The following is a 21,616-nucleotide window of genomic DNA, read 5'->3' on the forward strand; positions in this document are numbered from 1 at the left end:
ATTTACCTTGAATGGCTGACAGGTAGACAAAGGAGTCCTCGTGATCCAGGTTTTCAAGGAAGAGCTGGTGAAAAATAAAATGCTTGATTAAAACAAAATGAAAACAAAAACCTAGTACCGTATTTACTCATGTATAACGCGCACTCTTAATCTTTGATTTAAAATCAGTAAACAATTTTGTTTCACTTTTTCTGATTTCAAACTAAGCATTGTAAATGACAAATGTTGTTGAATAATAAAATGTAAAATAATTCATTGAAAACTATGAACACAATACCAACATTTATTTTACAATGTAGAATAGTCTCTCGTTTCTTGCAGGGGTTGATTTCCAAAAATATTGCACAATAGTCAAAACCCGATGTAGAAACCTTTGATTATTTATGTATCACTTTACTCGAGAACAAACACAATTTAAAGGCTCAAGTATTTGTTTAACAAGTAACTCCTGTATTGTTAAATTATAAAAATAATCTTTTATTACAGCACAGTATTGATTAAGGACACAATTGACTATACTTTACATGATACTTTGTCACCATTATGTGGACGTTATGGAAAACTGCATTTACCTTCCGGTCCTGTCCTACAGAAACCATCTATTTTTCCATTATCAAACATTTTTGAAAATGTGCCACTAGGGAGGGCCAAAGATCAGCATGTGGCTTCAGAGCAAATTTAGTGGGTTCAACTGTGTTGACGGAAGAAAGCATCTTTCACTGTTTAGACAATCGGAATGCAAAACATATTGCACGAGTGAAAATCTGCAAATTTGCGAACCAGTAACAAGTTAACTGTGATACAGCAAGGGATTAACGTTTTTATTTAATGGCCTTCAAAGTTTGATTATTTATCAATACAAGAAAGTGATGTTTCTTTCGTAGTGCTTTTTGGGGATTTATTTATATCTTTCAGCATTTCTGTCTTCTCCATTCTCTAACAGTTTGCCATGAGTAAAAATAGTGTGATAATGAGACAAAATCTAAGGCCTTTTCAAATGTCATCTATATTAGCGGTGGTCTAGTGCAGTGTTTCTCAACCTTTTTTGAGCCGAGGCACACTTTTTTAATCGAAAAAAATCTTAAGGCACACTGTCAAAAATGTTAAGATATTAATTCGATTTTTTAAAAGCTTAAATGATCATGTCACCTAAATTGACAGAGTAACATTTTTATCATTATTTGTGGTCACTGTGGATCTGGAGGTAATACAGGTTATCTATTTTGGTTAATCATATTACAGTAATTTTGGATTTTACTATATTTATAACTTTTATAAGTTTTACTAAATATTCATCTTCTTTTTCTATAACAAATAATATAAAAATACTAAAAAATGGGAAAAATGAGCAAAATGACTTTTTATTTTACTACATTAACTTTTTCTGTTTTTTGTTTAAACCAGAAATTATCAATCCAAATGAGTACAATTAAAAGCAATATTTTTGCACTGATTAATTGTATTATTTCTATTGGAGTATAACCTTGAACAGCTTCATCAAACAAAATAAGTTATTAACAACATTTCCCTATCTACCTCATAATTAATATATAAAGGGTAAAAGAATAGGAAACTGCTGCCGGGTAGATGAATGTTAAAGGTTTTTGGTTGAGCACTGGAATAAAAGGAAATGTACTCAACACTGGCATACTTTCTTTATGGAAAAATAATATTAGGATTAGGATTCTGCCCTCTTGAAGTTACTACCCATTACCTCCAATGTTTTGCAATTGTGGCCTTTGATATTTTTCTCAACTGATCAATCATTGCACAAATGTGGTAATATACTATTGTAAAACCTGGTGTATCACACCCACACCAACTTATAGTTATTTTTTTTAGGTAAAAATGTGTGTTATATATAAATAAATAAATATGGCGCTTGCACATAGTTCCTACTTGTATACCTTACAGACAGACTTCGAAATTAAAAACCAGTCACGATCTACCACACTATAAAGGGAACAGTTCAAAATTCAAAAGGTAACCTAGGGTTATTCACAACTCCAAATTGCACAAATACACACGCATACAAAATCAATATTGGGAGGTTTTCCTGTCCAGATAGACGGATTACGGCTGTTGAATGTGACAAGCATGAAGACAAGTTGATAAAAGAGAATATTGAAGGTGATGCTTTTCGGGGCCAGCTAACGAATCCCTAGCTATTTCCAATTTTGCCCCTGGAGTAGGAGGCTCAAGCGTTCATTCATTATGCATTCGTGCATTCAGAACCAACATTGTATTTTCTTCAAAGTTCATCAGCCAGTCATTGCACGGATTACATCAGTGGTTCTCAACTGGTCTTAATCGAGGACCTAGCACACTAGCTTAATTACAAGCCTCGACCCGAATCTAGAAAATAAAAATCCAATTTTCAAATGTATTGATTAAAAAGCTGACTTTATTGTCAGCCATCTAGCTGCTACGGGTACACAATAACCTTTTTTTCCAGAGTTCGTATCCATTTTTCATGGCCAAATTCAAGCACTTTTTAAAGAATTTCAATTAAAAAATTTCAATTTCTACAGTCCCCCTTAAAAAAAAAATTTGCAGAACCACAAATACACTGGAGATCAAAATGTGAGAACCATTTTCAAACAGTTGAATAATTCTGAAAAAAGGCTATCTTCGCTGCTCAACAGTTTGAGGACATTTTGTTGCGTCTATAACAGGGGTCGGCAACCTATGGCACGCAAGGGGTTAACTAGTGGCATGCGAGCGCACAGCACAGTAATAATGATTTTTTTTTAAATGCGCATTTTTACCTGAAATTTAGACATTTTCATTGCGCGCTTTCATTGTTTAGCGGCTTTACCGTGAGCGTGTGTCTGCGCGGTGCCTCGCAGAGGAGGAGAGATCTGTTTTAACCCTCCCACAAAAACACCGGCACGCGATAAATGAACGAATCACGACAGCCAAATCATGACGGCTCCTCGGGCGGAAAAATCTCGTTCTTTCCAGCCAGCGTGGACAGCCGAATGGGGCTTTGTGCAAATAATGACCGTGCTGTTTGTGCATTATGCCTCGAGAGCGTTGTACCTCGCACGTCAAGTGTTAAATGTCATTACGAGACGAAACTTGAACATGAATTCAAGGACGAGTCTGAAAAGGCGGATACATCCTCCCCCTTCGTGTCGACGCGCATTCTGCTGCGCTTCTGACAAAAGCGATTGTATTCCATATAATAAGATTATTAAAACAATAAAGCGAGCTAATTAAAACGATTAAGCGATCGTAGTCTATATAACGCGTTTGTTAACGGGAATGCAAAAGTCAACAACACCGTAGACGAATCAATGTACGCTATGATATCCATGATCACAACTAATTGTACACAAATAGCCTTTATTTGATGCACTATAATAGCCATATGTAATGTATTTTGTTGTGAATGAAACCCTGGTTGCATTGGATCCCGCGGTGTAAACAAATCGTTTTGTTTTTTTTCCATTTAAAATCAAACCCTATACTGTTTGAAAAGTAAGACGCACTTTAAACCTATTATGTTTTTTGGCTTTGAGATCCAACTACAGAGGAATACTTCCACTTTGTGATGTGTTACTGAATAGGTGTTTGACAAATCTAGTTCGTTTTATTACTATAATTATTATCAATAGTAATATTATGAGAAACGTTCTGAAACTCTTCAAAATCACAGTGCTGACATATTTGTCACAGAAGGTTACCCTAGAAGTCACAAGACTGTATCTCAAACAGGGTCGATATTAGCAGAGGAGTCAGATTTTGACATGTAAAATCCCAAACGATTCACTTCAGTAGCTTTGTCTTCGATATAATCAAATCAATATCTCATGATTTCTGCTTTTTCCGCGTTTGGCCCTGCTCAACATTAGGGTGGTCCTTAATGGGGGTCGAAATTTTTTTTTTTGAAATATTGGGCTCTGACCCCCCGCATATGTTCTTATATCGATAAAAACACACTGTGTGCAATTTTGAACAATTTGGATAATATTTAGAGGTAGCTCAACGACTTTGAAATTTGCCAAAATGGTAAAATTTTGGCAATTTTCGAGAAAAAACGGAAATCTTAACCCTATGTGTACGGCGTTTTAGAACATCCAATTTCAGTCCATTGCTTATAATTGTAACACAAGAAAAGTTACAAGTAACTTTGTACACTAGGTCTGATATAATGTGCGAAAAATCCTTATTTTTCATACCAAAATTTCAGAGGCCTTGAGCGACCTCTAAATATCCTTTGATTTTGATGAAACTTTGCCTAATTACGTTTTGTATATATTGGAACATATTCAAGGGGTCAGAGCATGAAATTTTAAAAGTCGAAAAATAAGGACCACCCTACTCAACATGGCTAAAGAATCTTTACTGGGTGTCTGCAACTTGATTTTTTCCTGGCTTAGTGTCATGATCGCAGCCTCAGTCAGATCATTCTCGAGTACATGCATATCTTAGACGCGCTCGAAAAAATAGTTCTTTTTTTCATCTTTACTTGGGATTTGGGTTTCGCTTTATAGTAAAACATGCCTTCTTTTTTACTTTTCCCGGTTTCAGGCTGCACTAACTAACATAAAAAAAACCCAGGTGCGAGCATGCAATCACTCTCTCCTCCCCCTTTCTTGCTTTCCAATGTGTCGAGTCCCGGAACTGCAGTGCTATAAATAAAATAAAAGCAGATCGGTGCGGTAGGGGAAAAAAATGATGTTTGCACTCAGTTGGGCATTGTTAAAACATACATAATAGAGAAAATGTTGTACTTTTTAAGGAGACCTCTAACAACAATACCACACCTTTAAGGAGTGTCATTCACCCTCAGTTTTTTCCCCCTTAGCATGATTTTTCCAAGGCAAAGACCTGCTACCCATTGAAAATAGGTCCTTGACCCAGTTTTGGGTCCCAACCCACCATTTAAGAACCACAGGATTGAATGACAGAAAATCAACCACTCACAATGAGGACTTTTTCCTGAGCTTGAACAACTTCTTGATCCTTGGATTTCACCATTTGGGTCAATGTCCTCAGGGCAAAAGCTCTGGTTGGAACATCGGGGTGACATGCATCGAGCAGCCAATCAGAAAACGTCTTAGAAGGACGTAAAGATTGACCCGCCACGGAGTCCTCGCAGGAGGTTGTGTCTTTAGAATGAGATGAGTTGTTGACAGATAGCGGTGATGGAGGACAAGCCTGTGATTTCTTCGTTGGGTTGTTTTTTATCCTTGAAGGCCGATTGTTGATTTCTGATTTGGAGTGTGGCAAAGTGCCACGTGTGAAATGATCTGGTCGGTAGGCCCCGTGGGTCGCAATGACTGCCCTCAAGTTCGAGGCCAGTTCCTGGATAAAGACGTCGGGGTGTTGCTCCGAAAGATTTTCTAGCGGCTGGAGGAGTCTTGACATGGAGGCATAGACGTCAGCAGTGAGCTGTGCATGTAGAACAATAAAGAGGTTAGCTAAGGACAAAGCTTGCACACAAAACAGAAAGACGAAAACCGATCATCAACATCAGTTGAGCTCAATAAAAAAACACTTCTTGATATACTTTTTAATACTAATACTAGTTTTTGCTGTTACTATCACTACTTAGCACAGTCAATTGACCAGAGTAAGATTTGCATTGTCAAAGTGTTTTGAGTCCTCTGGTGTTTTTACACCGTCACTCTCGCATATTCATTTTAGAGTTGAGGGAGCCCTTCGGAATTTGAACCTTTGTTACTCCCTGCCGCCATCTCCTGGTTGAAAGTCATGATTGCAGCCTTAGTCAGATCGTTCACGATGCGAGTGCATTTGTTCTCAAATAAACTCTTTTTTCATCTTTCTTGGTATTTGGACTTTACTAGAAGCAGGCCTTTTCTTACTTTCACTATTTTCATGCGATACTAAAATATAAAATATATAAAATATGACTTTCCACTTTTTAGAAACACCTCAAATGACACACCCCACTCTTTCCACAATGAAAAGGTTGATGTCTATGTATAATTTTGTGTTTTCACGTGATTCGACAATTGAAAAAGTTAAAAAAAAAAACACTGGAGTGATTAAATACAGAAAAGAGTGTTAAATAGGATTCACACTGCAGAAGCTAACTCTTAACTATCCAGTGTTGACATTTAACAACACCAAGGTTGTGACTTTACACCTACCCATCCGTTGTAGCTGTATATGCTGAGTACCATAAATCAACCAGAGAACATTGAAGAAACCCATCCCGACAATATTTTATTTAGGAAAAAAGTCACGAACGCGCAGTTTAGGGCAATACAAAACAATACGTAATAAAATAACTAGCACAACCATGTCTTTGAAGGAGTTAATTAAAGTGTAAGGGAAATTATAGTTTGAATAGTGCCTTTGTATGATTTTATCCTCAAAAGTGCCTTAACGAAGCCAAAGATTATATCCAGGTGCTGTTTGTATTCTTACAAAAATTGTATCCTCTTGGGGCCCGCTAACTGTCCATCAAGATGTCCTTCACTTTAGTGCCGGGAAGTCTCGTCACAAGCTTGCCTCCCTTCTACACTCCCTGGACTTCACAGTAACTCATTGTACTCTTATGTTACAAAAGTTTCACTTTTCTTACGGTTCATCTATTGTGCTCGCACACCATCTAGCTACCAGCAATATATCGTTCCATTTATTCATGTGATTTGTTTAAGCCAATCAGATTTGTTTCATGTATTCATGTGATTTTGTTTAAGCCAATCAGATGTGTTGTTTTATGCTTGAGTTTTTAATAAATGAGCCTGTAGTTATTTGGTGTGTGAGATTGCTCCGTAAACTTGGAAAGCATATCTAGGGGAAAACTCAGATGAAAGGGCTACCCAAACCCTAATCCCCGACTCAGAGTGGGTTCCTTTCTTTACCTTAAGAAAATTTAAAGTTTTAACCTTGACATGAAGTTTTAGCTCCTTTCTATAATGGATATGAAATCTAGCGAACTTTCCATATTCAGGTAAATACTTTCATTAAAAAAAAACAAAAAAAAAACAGAGACTTTGAAGCCGAACGACATTCCGATATCTCGCCACGTGTTCTTTTTAGGAACCAGACCGAGTATTCGGACTTGATAAAAATAAAGCTAAATAGAAGCAATGCAGTGGAGGACATTTTTGAAAAGTTTAAAAATAAAGATAATGTCAAAGTGCACTCCGAACCAATTGATGGAGACACGTTCTCCCACAAAAAGGAATGCAAGAATGTTTCGGCCCCTCTTTTGTAATGAAAAAGTTGTACATGCAGCATTACAGACACTCAGAATTCAGACCTCACTTAAAATGAATAATGTGATTATGTGACGATTAAATAATAAATTAAATCATAAACTTAATCTAGCTAGAAAACGGGCAGCACGGCAGAGCAGTGGTTAGCGCGTGTGCAGCACAGTTCTGAGGTCATGGGATCGGACCTTCCTGTGTGGAGTTTGCATTTTCTCCCTTGCTTGCGTGGGTTTCCTCCGGGCGCTCCATTTTCCTCCCACATTCCAAAAACATGCATATGAGGTTAATTGGTCGGTCCAAATTGTCCCTAGGTGTGAATGAGCGAGTGAGTTGTCTGTCTCAGTGTGCCCTGCGTGTGTCTGAAACCAGCTGAGCGTGTCCTCTGCCCACTGGCCAAAGTAAGCTGGGATGGGCTCCAGCAACCCCGTGACCCTACTGAGGCTAATTTCTGCAGATAATGGATGGATGGATGGATAGCTAGAAAACTCATGATTGTAAAAACATTCTCAGTGACCTAGTTTCATAATGGTACAACATTTAAATAAATTAAATAAGTGTTTGTATGTTTTTTTGTTACTTTCCAGTCTGCATTAAAAAAAATTGAACTGGGATAAAAAAAAAAGTAATGTTATGAACTTTCAATGTCATGTAGAGGTAAAACTATGAGTTTTCAAGCACTGGACACCCTTTGTTTTTCATTTGGCGGGCGAACTAGTTTGGTATAATGGGAGACAGATATATTGAGACTTGGGTACCTGAGGTCCAGAGAGCAACGTTGCCACCAGGCCAATGCCCATACTGATTGTTTGGTTCTCTATTGGGTTTTCCAAAACAAGAGCATTTGCCTTATCTGGAATGATACATGCCCTCTGAAGCAGTGAGTGTATGAAGTCGACCACCTGGACAGAAGACATCAAGCACAATGAAAACCAACGTCTTTTTTGAAAGATTTGACTTCTTTAGTCAGAGCTGCAAACAGTACTTCACAACATCTCAGTTTTTGCTCAAGATGAAATTCCAATGTATAAGAGCCATTCCTAAAACGGTCAAGCATTGTGTTAGCCCGACATATCAAATCAAACATACTATATTTGGCGCACTTATCAAAAGCATTACCTAAAATGTAATACCACTTTTCCCTAATCTACTCCAACTCAACATAGCAATTGTTTATTTAGGAGCATGACTTAGCAGAGACTGCTTCTATGAGCCAAGTCTGGCAAAGAAAACAAAACAAGACCCAGTGTAGCCAATTTCAAGACAACATATTTTGAAAAAAGAAGCACTCTTTAAGTATCTTGGACTCAATTCAGGCATCAAAGTATTGGATAGTCAGAAATGTATATATATATTACATATATAATCATTAATGGATAGGGGCACTTAAAGTTCTTATTATTATTCTGTTTTGCTTTATCTAATTAAAATAAGATACGGGATAAAATGGCTCCAGAATAACGTGCCTGCATTTAGTCAAATTTCCACAGATTACAAAGGATTGTGGTACTGCAACATTTGGCTGAAGGAATTATTATTTTTTGGATAACTTAAGCCCTCACTACCCTAAACGAAAACAATGTGAAAATAATATCTTGTGACTTATTTTTGAGTCATTTTTTTTGGTTTCCGCTAAATGTTATTGCACAAAACTGGAAAATATAGACCTTGTGTCATATGTTAGAGATTTTGTTGCAGCAACACATTATAGCACTTCTTTTCATTGTACTATTGTAGTAACCAATCATTTTCATTCACAAACATTACACAATTATTAAAATAACAGTATATATAATAAATTGATTATTTTTTTGTGTTGGGAATTGGCCCTATTCACCGTTGTTAGCGGGTGAATTTTGACCCGGGGTCTGAATCAAACCTGACCAATGAAAAGAAAGTGGTATCGCTCTATATAGTTAATACAACATATGTATCCATAACCTTATATTCACATTGTACTTTGATTTTATGGCCCCTGAGACTCATTAGTTATTACACTTCATAACCTTGAAACAGGTCACGGGAAAACCCTAACACCAGATAAGGGTTCAAATTCCCTCTAGTAAGGACTATGAGGTGTAAGACCATGACAGTAATTTCTTTTTTGAAAAACAACATGGTATTTCGGGGCGGCAGTGGCTCAGGAGGTAGAGCGCTCGTCTTGGGATCAAGAGATCGCAGTTCGAATCCCGGCTCCTCCGTGTTACATGTCGAAGTGTCCTTGGGTAAGACACTGAACCCCTAATTCCCCCAATAAGCAGGTTAGCGCCTTACATGGCTGCACAGTTGCGATTGGGAAATGTGAAGCACACTGTAAAGCGCTTTGGGAAGTCTTGACTTGAAAAGCGCTATATAAATGCAGATCATTTCATTTCAAATGTTCAAATAAATTGAGACTGGAGAACAAATAACAGATATATGTGATAAAAAACAAAGTAAATCATGAACCGTCACATAATTGTGCAAGCAATACAGAAGCATTAATTTGAATGCATGTTTTATACCAACCTGTATATTTTTTCTCAAAATGACAGTATGCTCAAGAGACTCCACCATTATGGCCAAGACCTGGAGCAAAGCCAATGTGTAGCGTTGCCTTGCAACAGTACGTTGTTGATGTTGTTCCACCTCCAAAAGCGTCATAGAAGATATATCCAGTGGTTGTCCGTCTTTCTCCTCTTCTTCCGCGGCAACTACCGTCCATTGGGTGAGCTCCTGCAGAAACACATAGAAAAACATCATTTATTCTGTTGGCCTAAATTCAACATGCTAAATTTCTTATCTATTATGACTTTGAATAAGGAAGGTTTGTGTTACGAGTAAATGAAGGAAACACCTTCATAAATGGTGTTCATTGTGTTTATCAGTGTGTGTGCTTGCACATTTCAGGATAAGTATGCCAATATGAGATGAGGTACCCTCTTTTAAAAGATCATCTTTTCTGGACTATGCAGCCCACCTAAAAAACCCAAAATGGACAGAAATTTGAAAGTGCACCTTAAAGCCTGGTGTGTAGAATACATGGAACGAAATTCGTAGTGCATATAGTATTTTAGGTGTGCGTTACTACAAGAGGTTTCCCAGTACACTATCATATTTGAGCAAGGATTGATCAATCTATAATCAACGCTGGGCCAAATTGCAATACATTGTATGCAAAAGGATTCAAACCAAGGTCATGGTAGTGAGGGCGCCAATACTTTACCAACAGATCACCAGTGATATAGATTACAAACAAGAAGGCATTAGAGTCTAATCATCACAATATTTTGACTGACGGTGCCAGAAACACTGATTTCCATAGTGTATTTTGTTATGCATTCCGATGGGTTAAACAATTTCTCCACCTCTTCACTTGTGCGTCAATAATATTGCGAAAAACAAAAACATTCAACAAATCCTATACAAGCTCTTTTAAGTACGCATACAAATTAAACTGCAATGTTATTGACACACAGGTGAAGTGGAGGGATTGTTTAACCCAATGGTTCCTAAACTTTGTGTATTCCTAGCTGCTTTGATGGCGGTTTGTTTACCTCTCAGTCCACTTGTAGATGCGCCTACTTTGTCTTTTACTTGTAATCCTTTTTACATGCCGTGATAATTTTTAAGGTGGTAGTACAAATTGTTTCCCATGGACCTAGTGACTACGCGATAGTAAATTCTGACACAGGTGTCTTCTTCTGTTCCACGTCCGCTTCGTCAAAACCAAAATAGGTCCAAACAAGTGATGTACCGGCCTTCTTCGGTGCAAGCTTCGTTTCCTTCTCGTTTGTTGACTCTGGGACTATTTTTATGGAGTCCGCCATGACATTCAATGAGCTCACACGATGGGTGTATCCTAGTATGGTGCTTGCAAACTTTGAATCACGTTTATTGGCTTGTGCCATTATTAAAACTAGCCTCTGATTGGTCGGCGCTTTTAAAACTCGAACAGTAACAATTGTGGTTGACCAAAACTCCATCACACATTACAAAACCTTGAAAAAAATAGCAGTGCTTTGCAGTTTCACAACCGCACTACGTCACATCGCGATGTCGATTTGATTTCGGTTAATCGTGCAGTCCTAACGTGTTGTGTCCAAATCTTCAAACGTTCAGGGGGGCGGTACCGCCCACTTTGGGAACCACTGGTTTAACCTATCAGTTTTCAGAACAAAATGCACTATGCAAATCAGTGTTTCTGGGACCATGAGTAAAAAATAGTTTGATAATAAGATCTGTCAAGTCACGATTAGTTGCATAGCCCTTAGCCACAAAAAGTCTTGTTTTAATGACTTTTCACTGGCGGTCTAGTGGTAAGTGTCGATGCACTTACCACCACCAATTGGATTAGATTCCCATTGAAAACAACGTTTTGCTATTTTAATCAGCAACGCTCATAGACTGTTTAATCATTCCACTTGCATATGCCGTCAGTGTATAAAGAGCCCAACGGTTATACAAGAATGAAGACGGTAGTTCTTACTGTCATCTCAATTTAATAGAATAGAATTTTAGAATAGAATTTACTTTTATTGTCATTCTTTGTAACAATGCATACAGAACAAAATGTCGATACACCTGACCCGCACAGTTAAACTGTAGCGAGCTGATGCAGCCGCAGCCAAACAGGGCGCCGCCATTTTAGATCCAAATGTTGGGAGTCATTAGGTGACCAAACCCCCCAATTCCAACCCTCAATGCCAAGCGCCAAGCAGGGAGGCAATGAGTAACAATGTTATAACCAGGCTTGAACCAGCGACCTACCAGTCTCGGGGCGGGCTTCCTACCATCTAGGCTACCGAGCTGGTAATACGCCTTATAGTGGGGTGCGCCTAATGTATGAAAAAAAGTATAGCAAAATATTTTTTCTTGGATGAGGTTAATAATCCGGTGCGCCTTATAGTCCTGAAAATACGGTATTTTATTTTGTGCCAGCAGTAAAAATGATTATATCACTGTGTGGCTTGGTATGAATCTTTGATGGTACAATTTACATTGCAATAATTTCACCATTAGATTTGGATTTGTCATTAAGACAGGGAGGATAAGATGCCCGATTATGATTTACCCGCCCACCAAAATTAAATAGATAAAAATGCTAATTACCTGTAGCAGGTCAAGGAAGAAATCTCCTGGTACATCACTGTCTTTGAGTTGAGCCAACAGATGTGTCAGACATTCTAACCGCCACTGCTCTCCCGACAGCTTTTCATACAGAGCGTCAGCCTCATCGCTGGGAGTTCACAATCCAGCGAGTTAAATAAAGACACATTATATACAAGTGACATCCGACTAAGGACCAGAGTCAGTTCCGACCAACCGGTTTCAAGCCCATTACAATGGTACCATTCGAGTGTAGTGGTAGATTGCTCTGTGAGAGTGAAATGCTGGGATTCTGGATGGCTGCTAAAATTTTTGTATGAGTTAGAATTTAAAAAATGAGAATCTACTGGTCGTACGTAAGACAGGCAGGCCATTAGACGGATGTTACCCTAAGTCAACTCTAGCAAAGACCTCTCCTTGAACCCAATACTTCACCTGCATCCTTCTCTGCAACAAAGTTGGACTCCGCCGTTGCTACCAGGCGTGAAATGAAAACCTGCAGCCACATCGTTCTTCTGATCCTCTAAACCTGAGAACTGCCGGAGTAGTGGCAGCATTGCTGACGTCTCCGCATGGGTCAGATACCACAACAAGATATCCTGACATTGCGCTCTATGAAGCAAAAATAAAACATATGCAGAAGTTGAAGGTTTGCTTAGGGAAGGTCAAGCATTCCTTAAGATATTTAATCTGGATATACACAGATATTATTATCTATAGTCTGGGTCTCAAACTCACGGCCGGAGACCGATTGTGACCTTCAGGATAATAATATTATCCAGATCATTGACAAAAATATATTAATGTTTTTAAATATTTTGGGGGGATTGACAGCTGCATTTGAATAATGTCATTCCGGTTCCAGAATGTGGGAGAAAATCGCCGTACTAATCTTGGTACAACAACAAGTGTACCTTAGGTTGGAGACGTTCTGTTTGGTAAAACAGAAAAGTGTGAAGACAACCGGAAGAACGTCTTCTAATGCGCCGAGAAGTGAAGTTGAAGCATTGTTTCCTACAACCCAGATCTGAAAGACAGTACAATAACAATGTAAAGTACAGGAAATTAAAAAGGCTAAATCCAACAAACCCATATATACTCAGAATAGTAGTGGTGAGGCCTTCGCTTTCCCAATGCCATTCCATAATAAGAGCATTTCATTAAAAGGCAACATCTAATTTACGACCTGCTTGACCAGTCCACCCATACTTGAAACCATGACTTATTTTTTCCAGTGGAAACTCGTAATTTCCCAGGAAATTATGCTTTTTTTTCAAGCGGATGCTCATTTTCTATATATTTTTTAAATGTCTTTTTTGAAATAAAAGTTTTAGACCCTGGAAGCCCGCCAGAGTTTCTTTATATGGTATGGGATGCACATTGCTCCAATAGATCTTGAATGATTTTAAAACAAATATTGTAACCTTCTACTAAAAGGTTATTATTTTTAAATAGGTTGCCAGATTGCCGTATTATGATAATCAAAATCTGAGAGCAACAAATTCTTCTAACCTTGTGAATGTCATCTACACATTGTGACAACTCCCATTCCTCCACAGCAACTTGGCAGTGAACGGCATCTGAAAAATACATTAGGCAATCTATTATTGTCAATATGTCACTGAAACAACAAATCAACCTAATTCTCACTAAGAATGTTTGTTTACCAGGGATATTGTCACATTTATCGTGTACTAAATATCGCATAATAGTAAAAATATTATGAAAAAAACTGACAAATATAAATAGTCTCAGTCTTTCCAACATGTTAGTGACATAGGACCACTTGACTAGCCTGTGGGGTTTTTCTGAAAATATAGTATGGGTCATTGTGATTTTCTGGGAAATTCAATTTCTAGCTGGCATGACGTTTAGTGGTTGTCTGTGACTATTTCAACCACTAATAATTCAAACTTGGTAATAACATAGTAACAACACAGATAGATAGAATACTATATATCTATCTACCCTGGTCATATCCCTCGAGAGGGGTGACCGACAGCAAAACAAGCACATACAAAAACGAAGAAAATAAAGGGAAAAAATAGCAAAAAAACATACGCAACATTTTTTGGACCATGGCCAATCCAAAAGCCCAAAGACCCCAACAAGTTAAGCACCTCGGCACCCAAGTGGGTCATGCTTTCTTCCCTCCAGATGAAACGGGACACAAGAAAGCAGCCATGTCACTCGGGTCAGGGTGACACAACACACTCTTTTGTTCAACAGCAGGGCCCGACAACTTTCACTGGTTTCATAGGGGTGCCCTGCCCATCCCTTAGAATGCTTCCAAACTATCCTTTCACAACACCTCTCCACTCATTCATATCACCAACAAGAGCTCTAGCTTCCACTATATTTAGACCTCTTTCCTGCAGTGCACTCATAACACTATCCATCCACGTCAATCGCGGCCTTCCTCTTGGTCTCTTTCCATTTACCTCTGCTCTGTAGACCCTCTTCAACATTCGCTCCTCATCCATCCTCTCCATGTGTCTAAACCAACAGAGTACTCTCTTATCCACACGCTTGCTCAGTTCCACTACTACTCCAGTTCTGTCTCGCACAATTTCATTTCTCAATCTATCCAATCTTGTCACTCCTAACATACTCCTCAAACACTTCATCTCAAAAACATTTAATTTCCTTCTCAAATCTGCGTTCAGGCTCCAAGTCTCTGCACCATACAACAAACATAGTACATCCAAACTAGTAAGAACATGTCATTTTAAAAATGCATATCAAACTGGTAACCCTTCGTGTAAATAAGCATGAAATAAACTATCTCTCGGCTTAAAAAAGGTTTGTGACCCCTTCTATAAAGTCTAGCAAGCATGCTTGATCCAATTCACTTGATTTCTTGCTATTGAAGGCTAATATAATACACAAAAGGTGTATTTAATATAGTATGGCAAAATATTTTGATAAATAATGTATTTAAAAATGAATACATTTCACATTTGAGTATTGAAATGAAATAGAATTAAGACATTTATTCTATGCAGTTTTTAATATTATATTCATAAACTTGAACAAGACAGACCTAACATTGCATATAAAGAATATACACTGAGAATAAAGTTCATTGTTTACAGAAGGTGTGCAACATACTAACCAGAAGGAGTGATGCAGCGGGAGAGAGGAGACAACAGGGGAACCAACAAGTACGGCTGAGCAAAACTAGCTTTCTCTTGCACCAAGTAGAAAGCCGCCCTGGTGGCCACACACTGAAATTGTTGAGCTGTTAGCTTGTCTTTCAGGTGCAGGAGCTCAAGAATCTATATACCAAAACAATCCAAACAGTTAAATCACGAAATCGGGATAAGTGAACCCATGCCAGAAACAATTCAATGACAAACTGACCTGAGAGCAGACTCCCTTGTAGTAGGCGTCAGCTGTTGCAGACTGCTGGGGGCATGCGGTGAGAATCTTAGCTACAATATCACATTTCTTCCAGTCTGACTCAGCCCCTAGAGAAGACATGTTAAAAATTCGTCAGAACCTCTCTGTTTGGCTTTTTCAATCCAAGCCATCTGAGTTCGCCCACCTGTTCCTCCCTCCAAGATGGCTCGCACGACAGACTGAACACCGTTTGGCTGCATCAGACGCTCAGACAGCAACTGACCACAAAGGCGCCTCAGCCAGCCAGGAGTTGCCCTGCTTCTGGAACCACTGGAACTTGCTACTGGACCAGACTTAAGGGTAAAACATAAAAGCTGATGTTAAGCCTATTTCAAAAGGACAGAATTTGGGTTTGTTGTCTTATTTAATCTTTCTGTTTAATTTATCTATCCTCAGAATCCGGCTGCATCACAAATAGGGCCGCAAAGATAAGTTAACGTCGTCGACAAAAATCAATAATCGAAATAGTCGACAATTAATTCAGTTTCAGACTATTGTCGCGAGACACGTTCTTCCAACAGAGTGAGGCATCTTACATGCTTAGACTCTCTGCTGAGAGTCGCTAATGTGCAACATACAGTAATGACAGCGTGGAGAACACGTACGCTTACCAAAACGCCATAAAAACTTATGACGTTAAACAACAAACAAGCACCTCGGCACCCAAGTTGGTCATGCTTTTGTCCCTCCAGATTAAATGGGATACCAGAAAGCGGCCATGTCACTCGGGTCCGGGTGACACAACATTCTTCTGTTCAACAGCAGAGCCCGACAGCTTTCACTGGTTTACCCCTGCCGCATCATACGGGTGCCCAGCCCATCCTTTTGAACGCGTCCACAATCCCACTCTCCTTTCACAACACCTCTCCACTCCTTCCTATCACCAACAAGAGCTCTGGCTTCCACTATATTTAGACCTCTTTCCTGCAGTGCACTCATGACACTATCCATCCACGTCAATCACGGCCTTCCTCTTGGTCTCCTTCCATTTACTTCTACTCTGTAGATCCTCTTCAACATTCGCTCCTCATCCATCCTCTCCATGTGTCCAAACCAACCGAGTACTCGCTTATCCACACGCTTGCTCAGTTCCACTACTACTCCAGTTCTGTCCCTCACAATTTCCTTTCTCAACTTATCCAATCTTGTCACTACTAACTTACTCCTCAAACACCTAATGTCAAAAGCATTTAATTTCCTTCTCGAATCTGCGTTCAGGCTCCAAGTATCTGCACCATACAACACAGTCCCCTTTTAACACCCATACTCTTGTTGCTCATCACTCTTCTTAGTGCACCCAAAACCTTGCTTCCTTGATTCACTTTGTGCAATACCTCACACTCCATTCCACAAACTGCAGCCACATCACAACCCAAGTACCTAGTTTTCAACTTCTTCCAGCACGTGTCCATGCAACCTTATTTCTAACGCCATGCCCACTCCATCACGTGAACACTTCATCACCTTACTCTTCCCAACATTCACACATAACTTACGCCTATCACACACTTTTCCAAACTCCATTACCAAACCTTCTCAATGTTTCAGATACATACATACCTGTTTTGCACCACCTTGTAAAATAAGGAGCTCTTTAATGACCACTGGCTGATACACCTTTCCTAAAAGACTCTGGAGAGCGTCCCGACTATTTCTGCGTTCCTCTTTTGTAAGCTCCTATACAGAAAAAGATGGATAAAATAATACGCAATCATACAGTGTACATTGGCTATTTACGTGGATTTGACAGGAAGGTGTGAATTTGACTAAAAGAGGATGCAAATAGGGTTCAGTACCTGGGTATCATTTAGGCTACTTGTCTTTGACTTCTGAGGTTGATATCCGAGCTGACAGAGTGCCGCTATCACATCTCCCAGGTGCCGGGTAAACACCAGTGTGGCAAGAGATGACAGTTCAGCTAAGCGTAATAAAATAGTTGTCGTTGTCAGAAGCTGGTGTGTCGCTCCAACAGCAGTTTGAAGGCGTACCATTTTTTCCACCATTGTGCCAAATGCAGACCTGTGACAAAGTGGCACTCCAACCCCTGGAGCCAAAAATGGGCAGAGGCCTAATGAAACAACAAGTTGAAGGGCTGTCCCAACTGTTTTCTGTTGAGAGAAACTTAGGACGTCTGGGGGTAAGGGCGGAGCCATCTCAGGTGTGCGAATTTTGCTCAAAGGAGTTGTTTTTTGTTTGAAAAACTCAAGTTCAGCAGAAAGGTGGTGTGCTAAGCTGAGCAGCAGAAGGAGACACTCTTGGACAAAGTCCCACATCACATCGTTGGTCTCAGTTAAGAACCAGCTTGCGCTTGACATCACATCTTCTCTCAGCCTCCTCACCTTCTCTAGACTGCCGTCACTGTGTAACCGCTCCAGGAAAACTGTTTGGTTTGCCTTCAATGCAATTAGAAGTAATTCCTCCTTAGATGTTTGGGCATTTCTGCCAGATGTCTCTGTATACAAAACACATGTATCATCATTACATGTCCTATACAGAAAAAGATGGATAAAATAATACGCTTTCATACAGGGTACATTGGCTATTTACGGATTTGACAGGAAGGTGTGAATTTGACTAAAAGAGGATGCAAAATAGGGTTCAGTACCTGGGTATCCTTTGGGTTACTTGTTCATCTATAAATATTTTAATATGTTTCCTGTGTTTTTAGGGACAACGTGTTTTACACAACACATGTTAAGTTCATTCTTGTGTAATATGCTACCATCCACTCTAATCGGCCCATCGAATAAACAAAAATTGTGGAAAGGAGGTAGCAGGGATGGGAGGAATAGTGATTTCACATGCATGCACCCTATTTCCTTTTATTCTAGGATGAAAATGGTGAAAGTAAGAAAAGGAGTGTTTTAAATACAGTCCAAATGCCAACTCCAAGAAGATGAAAAAATAAGTTTGGGGTTTTGGGGTTTTTAAGGGTTATTGATCTATCTTCGTTATTCATTATCCATTATCCGTTATCGGTCAGTTCATAATACGCTACAAAGCCTAGGAGCCGGGACACTTACTCTCAGCCAAAAGGCCAAGCTAAGGTCCTAGCCCTAAAGCCTTGCTGCGATCATTGCGAATGCACCGTTCCCGGAGGTACTGCAATACCGGGCCGATGCGTGGAGTGGACAGAGCAAGCTCTTATTCCATCTCCGGAATGCAAAAATCAAAGATCATGGCAAAGGCCAACAACGGGAATTGCAATCCGCAGTAAATATGTATTAAAAAGCTGCATATTGACCTCATAATACACAAATCTAGGATCAATAAGTTTATTTGAAGAAATTTACCTTACTGGTCATGACGGAGGCTGCAATGATGATTTCAGCCAGGGTTATATAAATATCCTTTTCACACATCTTTGAATCCATGGTGTTACTTTGTTATTTTTTTGCCTTGAAAAACGTGTGTATAAAAATGAAACTGGTCATAAATGATCTATTCGTTATGTTTAATAGTTTATTCTAATTACGCATTGTATTGGAGCAAGATATTGATAGTTTTCATGTGACATTACACACATACCGGTATGTAGGCCGCCGGCCATATTAGATGGGTCCGAGAGACACGGTTTGATGTTATCATGGTTCTATACTGATGTTATTGACTGTTCAAATGAAAATGGAAGTTGGAAGGTGTCTTTTTCGTCTCCCCGCTATAGTAAGGAAGGTCTATTGGGTAATCCAGTAACTTAATGTAACTTGTCAGGCCAAACATTTGTTCAGCACTTGGTCTCTTCCTGAGGCTAGCTACCATCTATCCGTACATATCTCCGATTCTTTCCACTTAAGTCAAAAACAGGAATTCCTTCAGCATCAAGCTCCCACTTGTCTGCCCTAACTATAAGATGTGCATGACATGTCTGTTTTGTGTTCTTATTAAGATATCTATGTCATTGTATGCCCATTTATTTAGTTTTTGTTTGGTTTTCATTCGAATCACCAACATATCCACCTCATTGTTTTGTTTATAAATATCAATCCAGATTGTGGTACATTTTCATGATATGATGGTGGCAGCAACATAATAACAACCTTCAACAATAAGTCATGTTTATTTGCACAGCCCTTAATCAAAGAGAATCAAAGGGCTGCACAGATCAAAGATTATTGCAAACTACAGACTATTATGACACTATCCCCTTATATTGTGAATAATGATAATAATAACAAAAGTAATAGTCCTGATAATCGTTGTAATAATAATGACAAACTTAATTATTAGCTTGACCCATCTATTGACTGTATACGGCTTCTGCCCACTTACATTATTTGGATAGCAATAGTACGACTTATAACAATAAGAGTCACATAACTGTACAGCAGGGGCGTGAAACTGGCGGCCCGCGGGCCAGATCAGGAATTGAATATGACCCACGAGACAACACTTAAAGCACAAGAGAAAAAACGAGCTGCAGGTTGAAATATGTCCACTTGATGTTGCCAAAGCCAGGTGCCCCTCACAAACGCCGTACTTGTATTTCTCTCTCTTCCTCCCTTTTTCTTTCTTAATTCTTCTTTGTCTCTTTCTGTGTCTTTTTACCTTCTTTTGCTCTCTTCCTTTTCTCTCCCTCTTGCTTTCCCCTCCTCTCTTCCTCTCTCTTTGGATTTCAGTCTTTCTCTTTTTTTCCCCCCTCTCTCACTATCTTTTTATCTCTTGTTTCTCACGCGCACTCTCTCGCTTTCTTCCTTTCTTTCTTTGTCTCATCACTCCACTTTTCTCTCCCTCTCCTATTTCTTTCTCTCTAATCTACTAGTCCGCCCCCCGAGAGAATGTTCTATCGTGTGGCCCCCCAAGTTAGAATGAGTTTGACACCCCTGCTGTACAGTATAGCGTTTAGCTACATTGAGTCGCCTCCGGTGTTGGTGACGTTTGTGTGTCTGAATAAATTCACCATATTTTTGTTTTTAATAACACCAATCAACAATCCTTTATGAAAACATACAAACTACGAACGCGACAAATGTTCTGTCCGAGGCACAGCGTTGAGAAGCATCGTTCACGCGAAGGGGAGTCCGATTTATGAACAGGAGTCGAATTATGAATACTTTTTCATTTAAGAATAACTACGATTGTAGCCCACTTACCGCCAAGGGGTTTGGTTAGCACATCCAAAGCCAAGATGATTTCAGCAGTCATTTTGCTGTAAAATGTCATGTGCAATCTGCAAACATTGGCAATGTTTTTAGAGCATGGTTATCCAATCGCTAACAAATGGCGCATTTATTATACGTCATGATGAATAGGAGGGCTAGTGAAGGTGCATTCAGGGACAGTAGGAATAAAATTACACGGGTGGGCGCAGTGCAAAAACAATTAAAAAACGTTAATGTTTAGTTGGCAAATACATTTTGTAAATTCAAAGTTAATATTGCCAATCAGAAATACCACAGGCGTCTACAGAAACAAGGCAAAGGATAAGAAGCAAAAGTGGAATTTCTAAAAGGATCTGTAATTTTCGCAATAGTTTATCAAAATCATATATTGTTAAAATTAGCAATGTAAGTGTATTTTTCCAATATAGTGATGTGGAACAACTGTCCTGTAGTCCTGGAAAATGTGTCAGATGTGTTAGCTAAAATGTTCTAAGAAATAATTTCCAATCACACACATTAAAATACAGTATTGCATGATTTAGTAGTGTTCTTATGCTGTGTGCTGTATGTTGGAAAGGAATGACCAATGGAAAACCTTAAGAAATGTAAATGATGATTGTGTTACTACTTTTCAGTGTTTTGGAAGATTTACACTTATCTCATCTCATCACCGCTTATCCTCAGTAGGGTCGCAGGGGTGCCAGAGCCCATCCCAGCAATCATCGGGCAGGGGACACCCTGAACTGGTTGCCAGCCAATCGCAGGGCACACAGGGACAAAAAACTCACTCGGTCATTCACACCTAGGGACAATTTGGACTGGCCAATTCACCTG

The 21,616-nt window shown here is 39.1% G+C and overlaps 1 protein-coding gene and 1 pseudogene across 2 annotated transcripts in view; both read right to left on the reverse strand.

Annotated features, from left to right (window-relative positions):
• The window catches only part of tango6 (transport and golgi organization 6 homolog (Drosophila)), a 41,461-nt gene that overhangs the window by 16,189 nt on the left and 3,656 nt on the right, over positions 1-21,616 (reverse strand). The window contains exons 1-15 of one of the 2 annotated variants that reach the window (XM_088339754.1): positions 20,774-21,464; positions 18,023-18,135; positions 17,480-17,727; positions 17,244-17,360; positions 15,829-15,976; positions 15,645-15,751; positions 15,397-15,559; positions 13,794-13,861; positions 13,196-13,308; positions 12,717-12,893; positions 12,285-12,411; positions 9,702-9,908; positions 7,952-8,095; positions 4,933-5,400; positions 7-64 (exon numbers count right to left, since the gene is read on the reverse strand). In XM_088339754.1, the coding sequence (XP_088195880.1) occupies positions 7-64; positions 4,933-5,400; positions 7,952-8,095; positions 9,702-9,908; positions 12,285-12,411; positions 12,717-12,893; positions 13,196-13,308; positions 13,794-13,861; positions 15,397-15,559; positions 15,645-15,751; positions 15,829-15,976; positions 17,244-17,360; positions 17,480-17,686 (2,104 nt within the window). In that variant the 5' untranslated portion in view covers positions 17,687-17,727; positions 18,023-18,135; positions 20,774-21,464. Of the gene's footprint in view, positions 1-6; positions 65-4,932; positions 5,401-7,951; positions 8,096-9,701; positions 9,909-12,284; positions 12,412-12,716; positions 12,894-13,195; positions 13,309-13,793; positions 13,862-15,396; positions 15,560-15,644; positions 15,752-15,828; positions 15,977-17,243; positions 17,361-17,479; positions 18,136-20,773; positions 21,465-21,616 lie in introns of those variants that run through there. The other variant, XM_088339753.1, reaches the window with a different exon arrangement.
• On the reverse strand, positions 18,761-18,885 carry LOC148362341 (U2 spliceosomal RNA; annotated as a pseudogene).

Source organism: Urocampus carinirostris, chromosome 7 (assembly GCF_059441175.1).
Source record: "Urocampus carinirostris isolate Australia breed hairy pipefish chromosome 7, RoL_Ucar_1.0, whole genome shotgun sequence".
NCBI lineage: Eukaryota > Metazoa > Chordata > Actinopteri > Syngnathiformes > Syngnathidae > Urocampus > Urocampus carinirostris.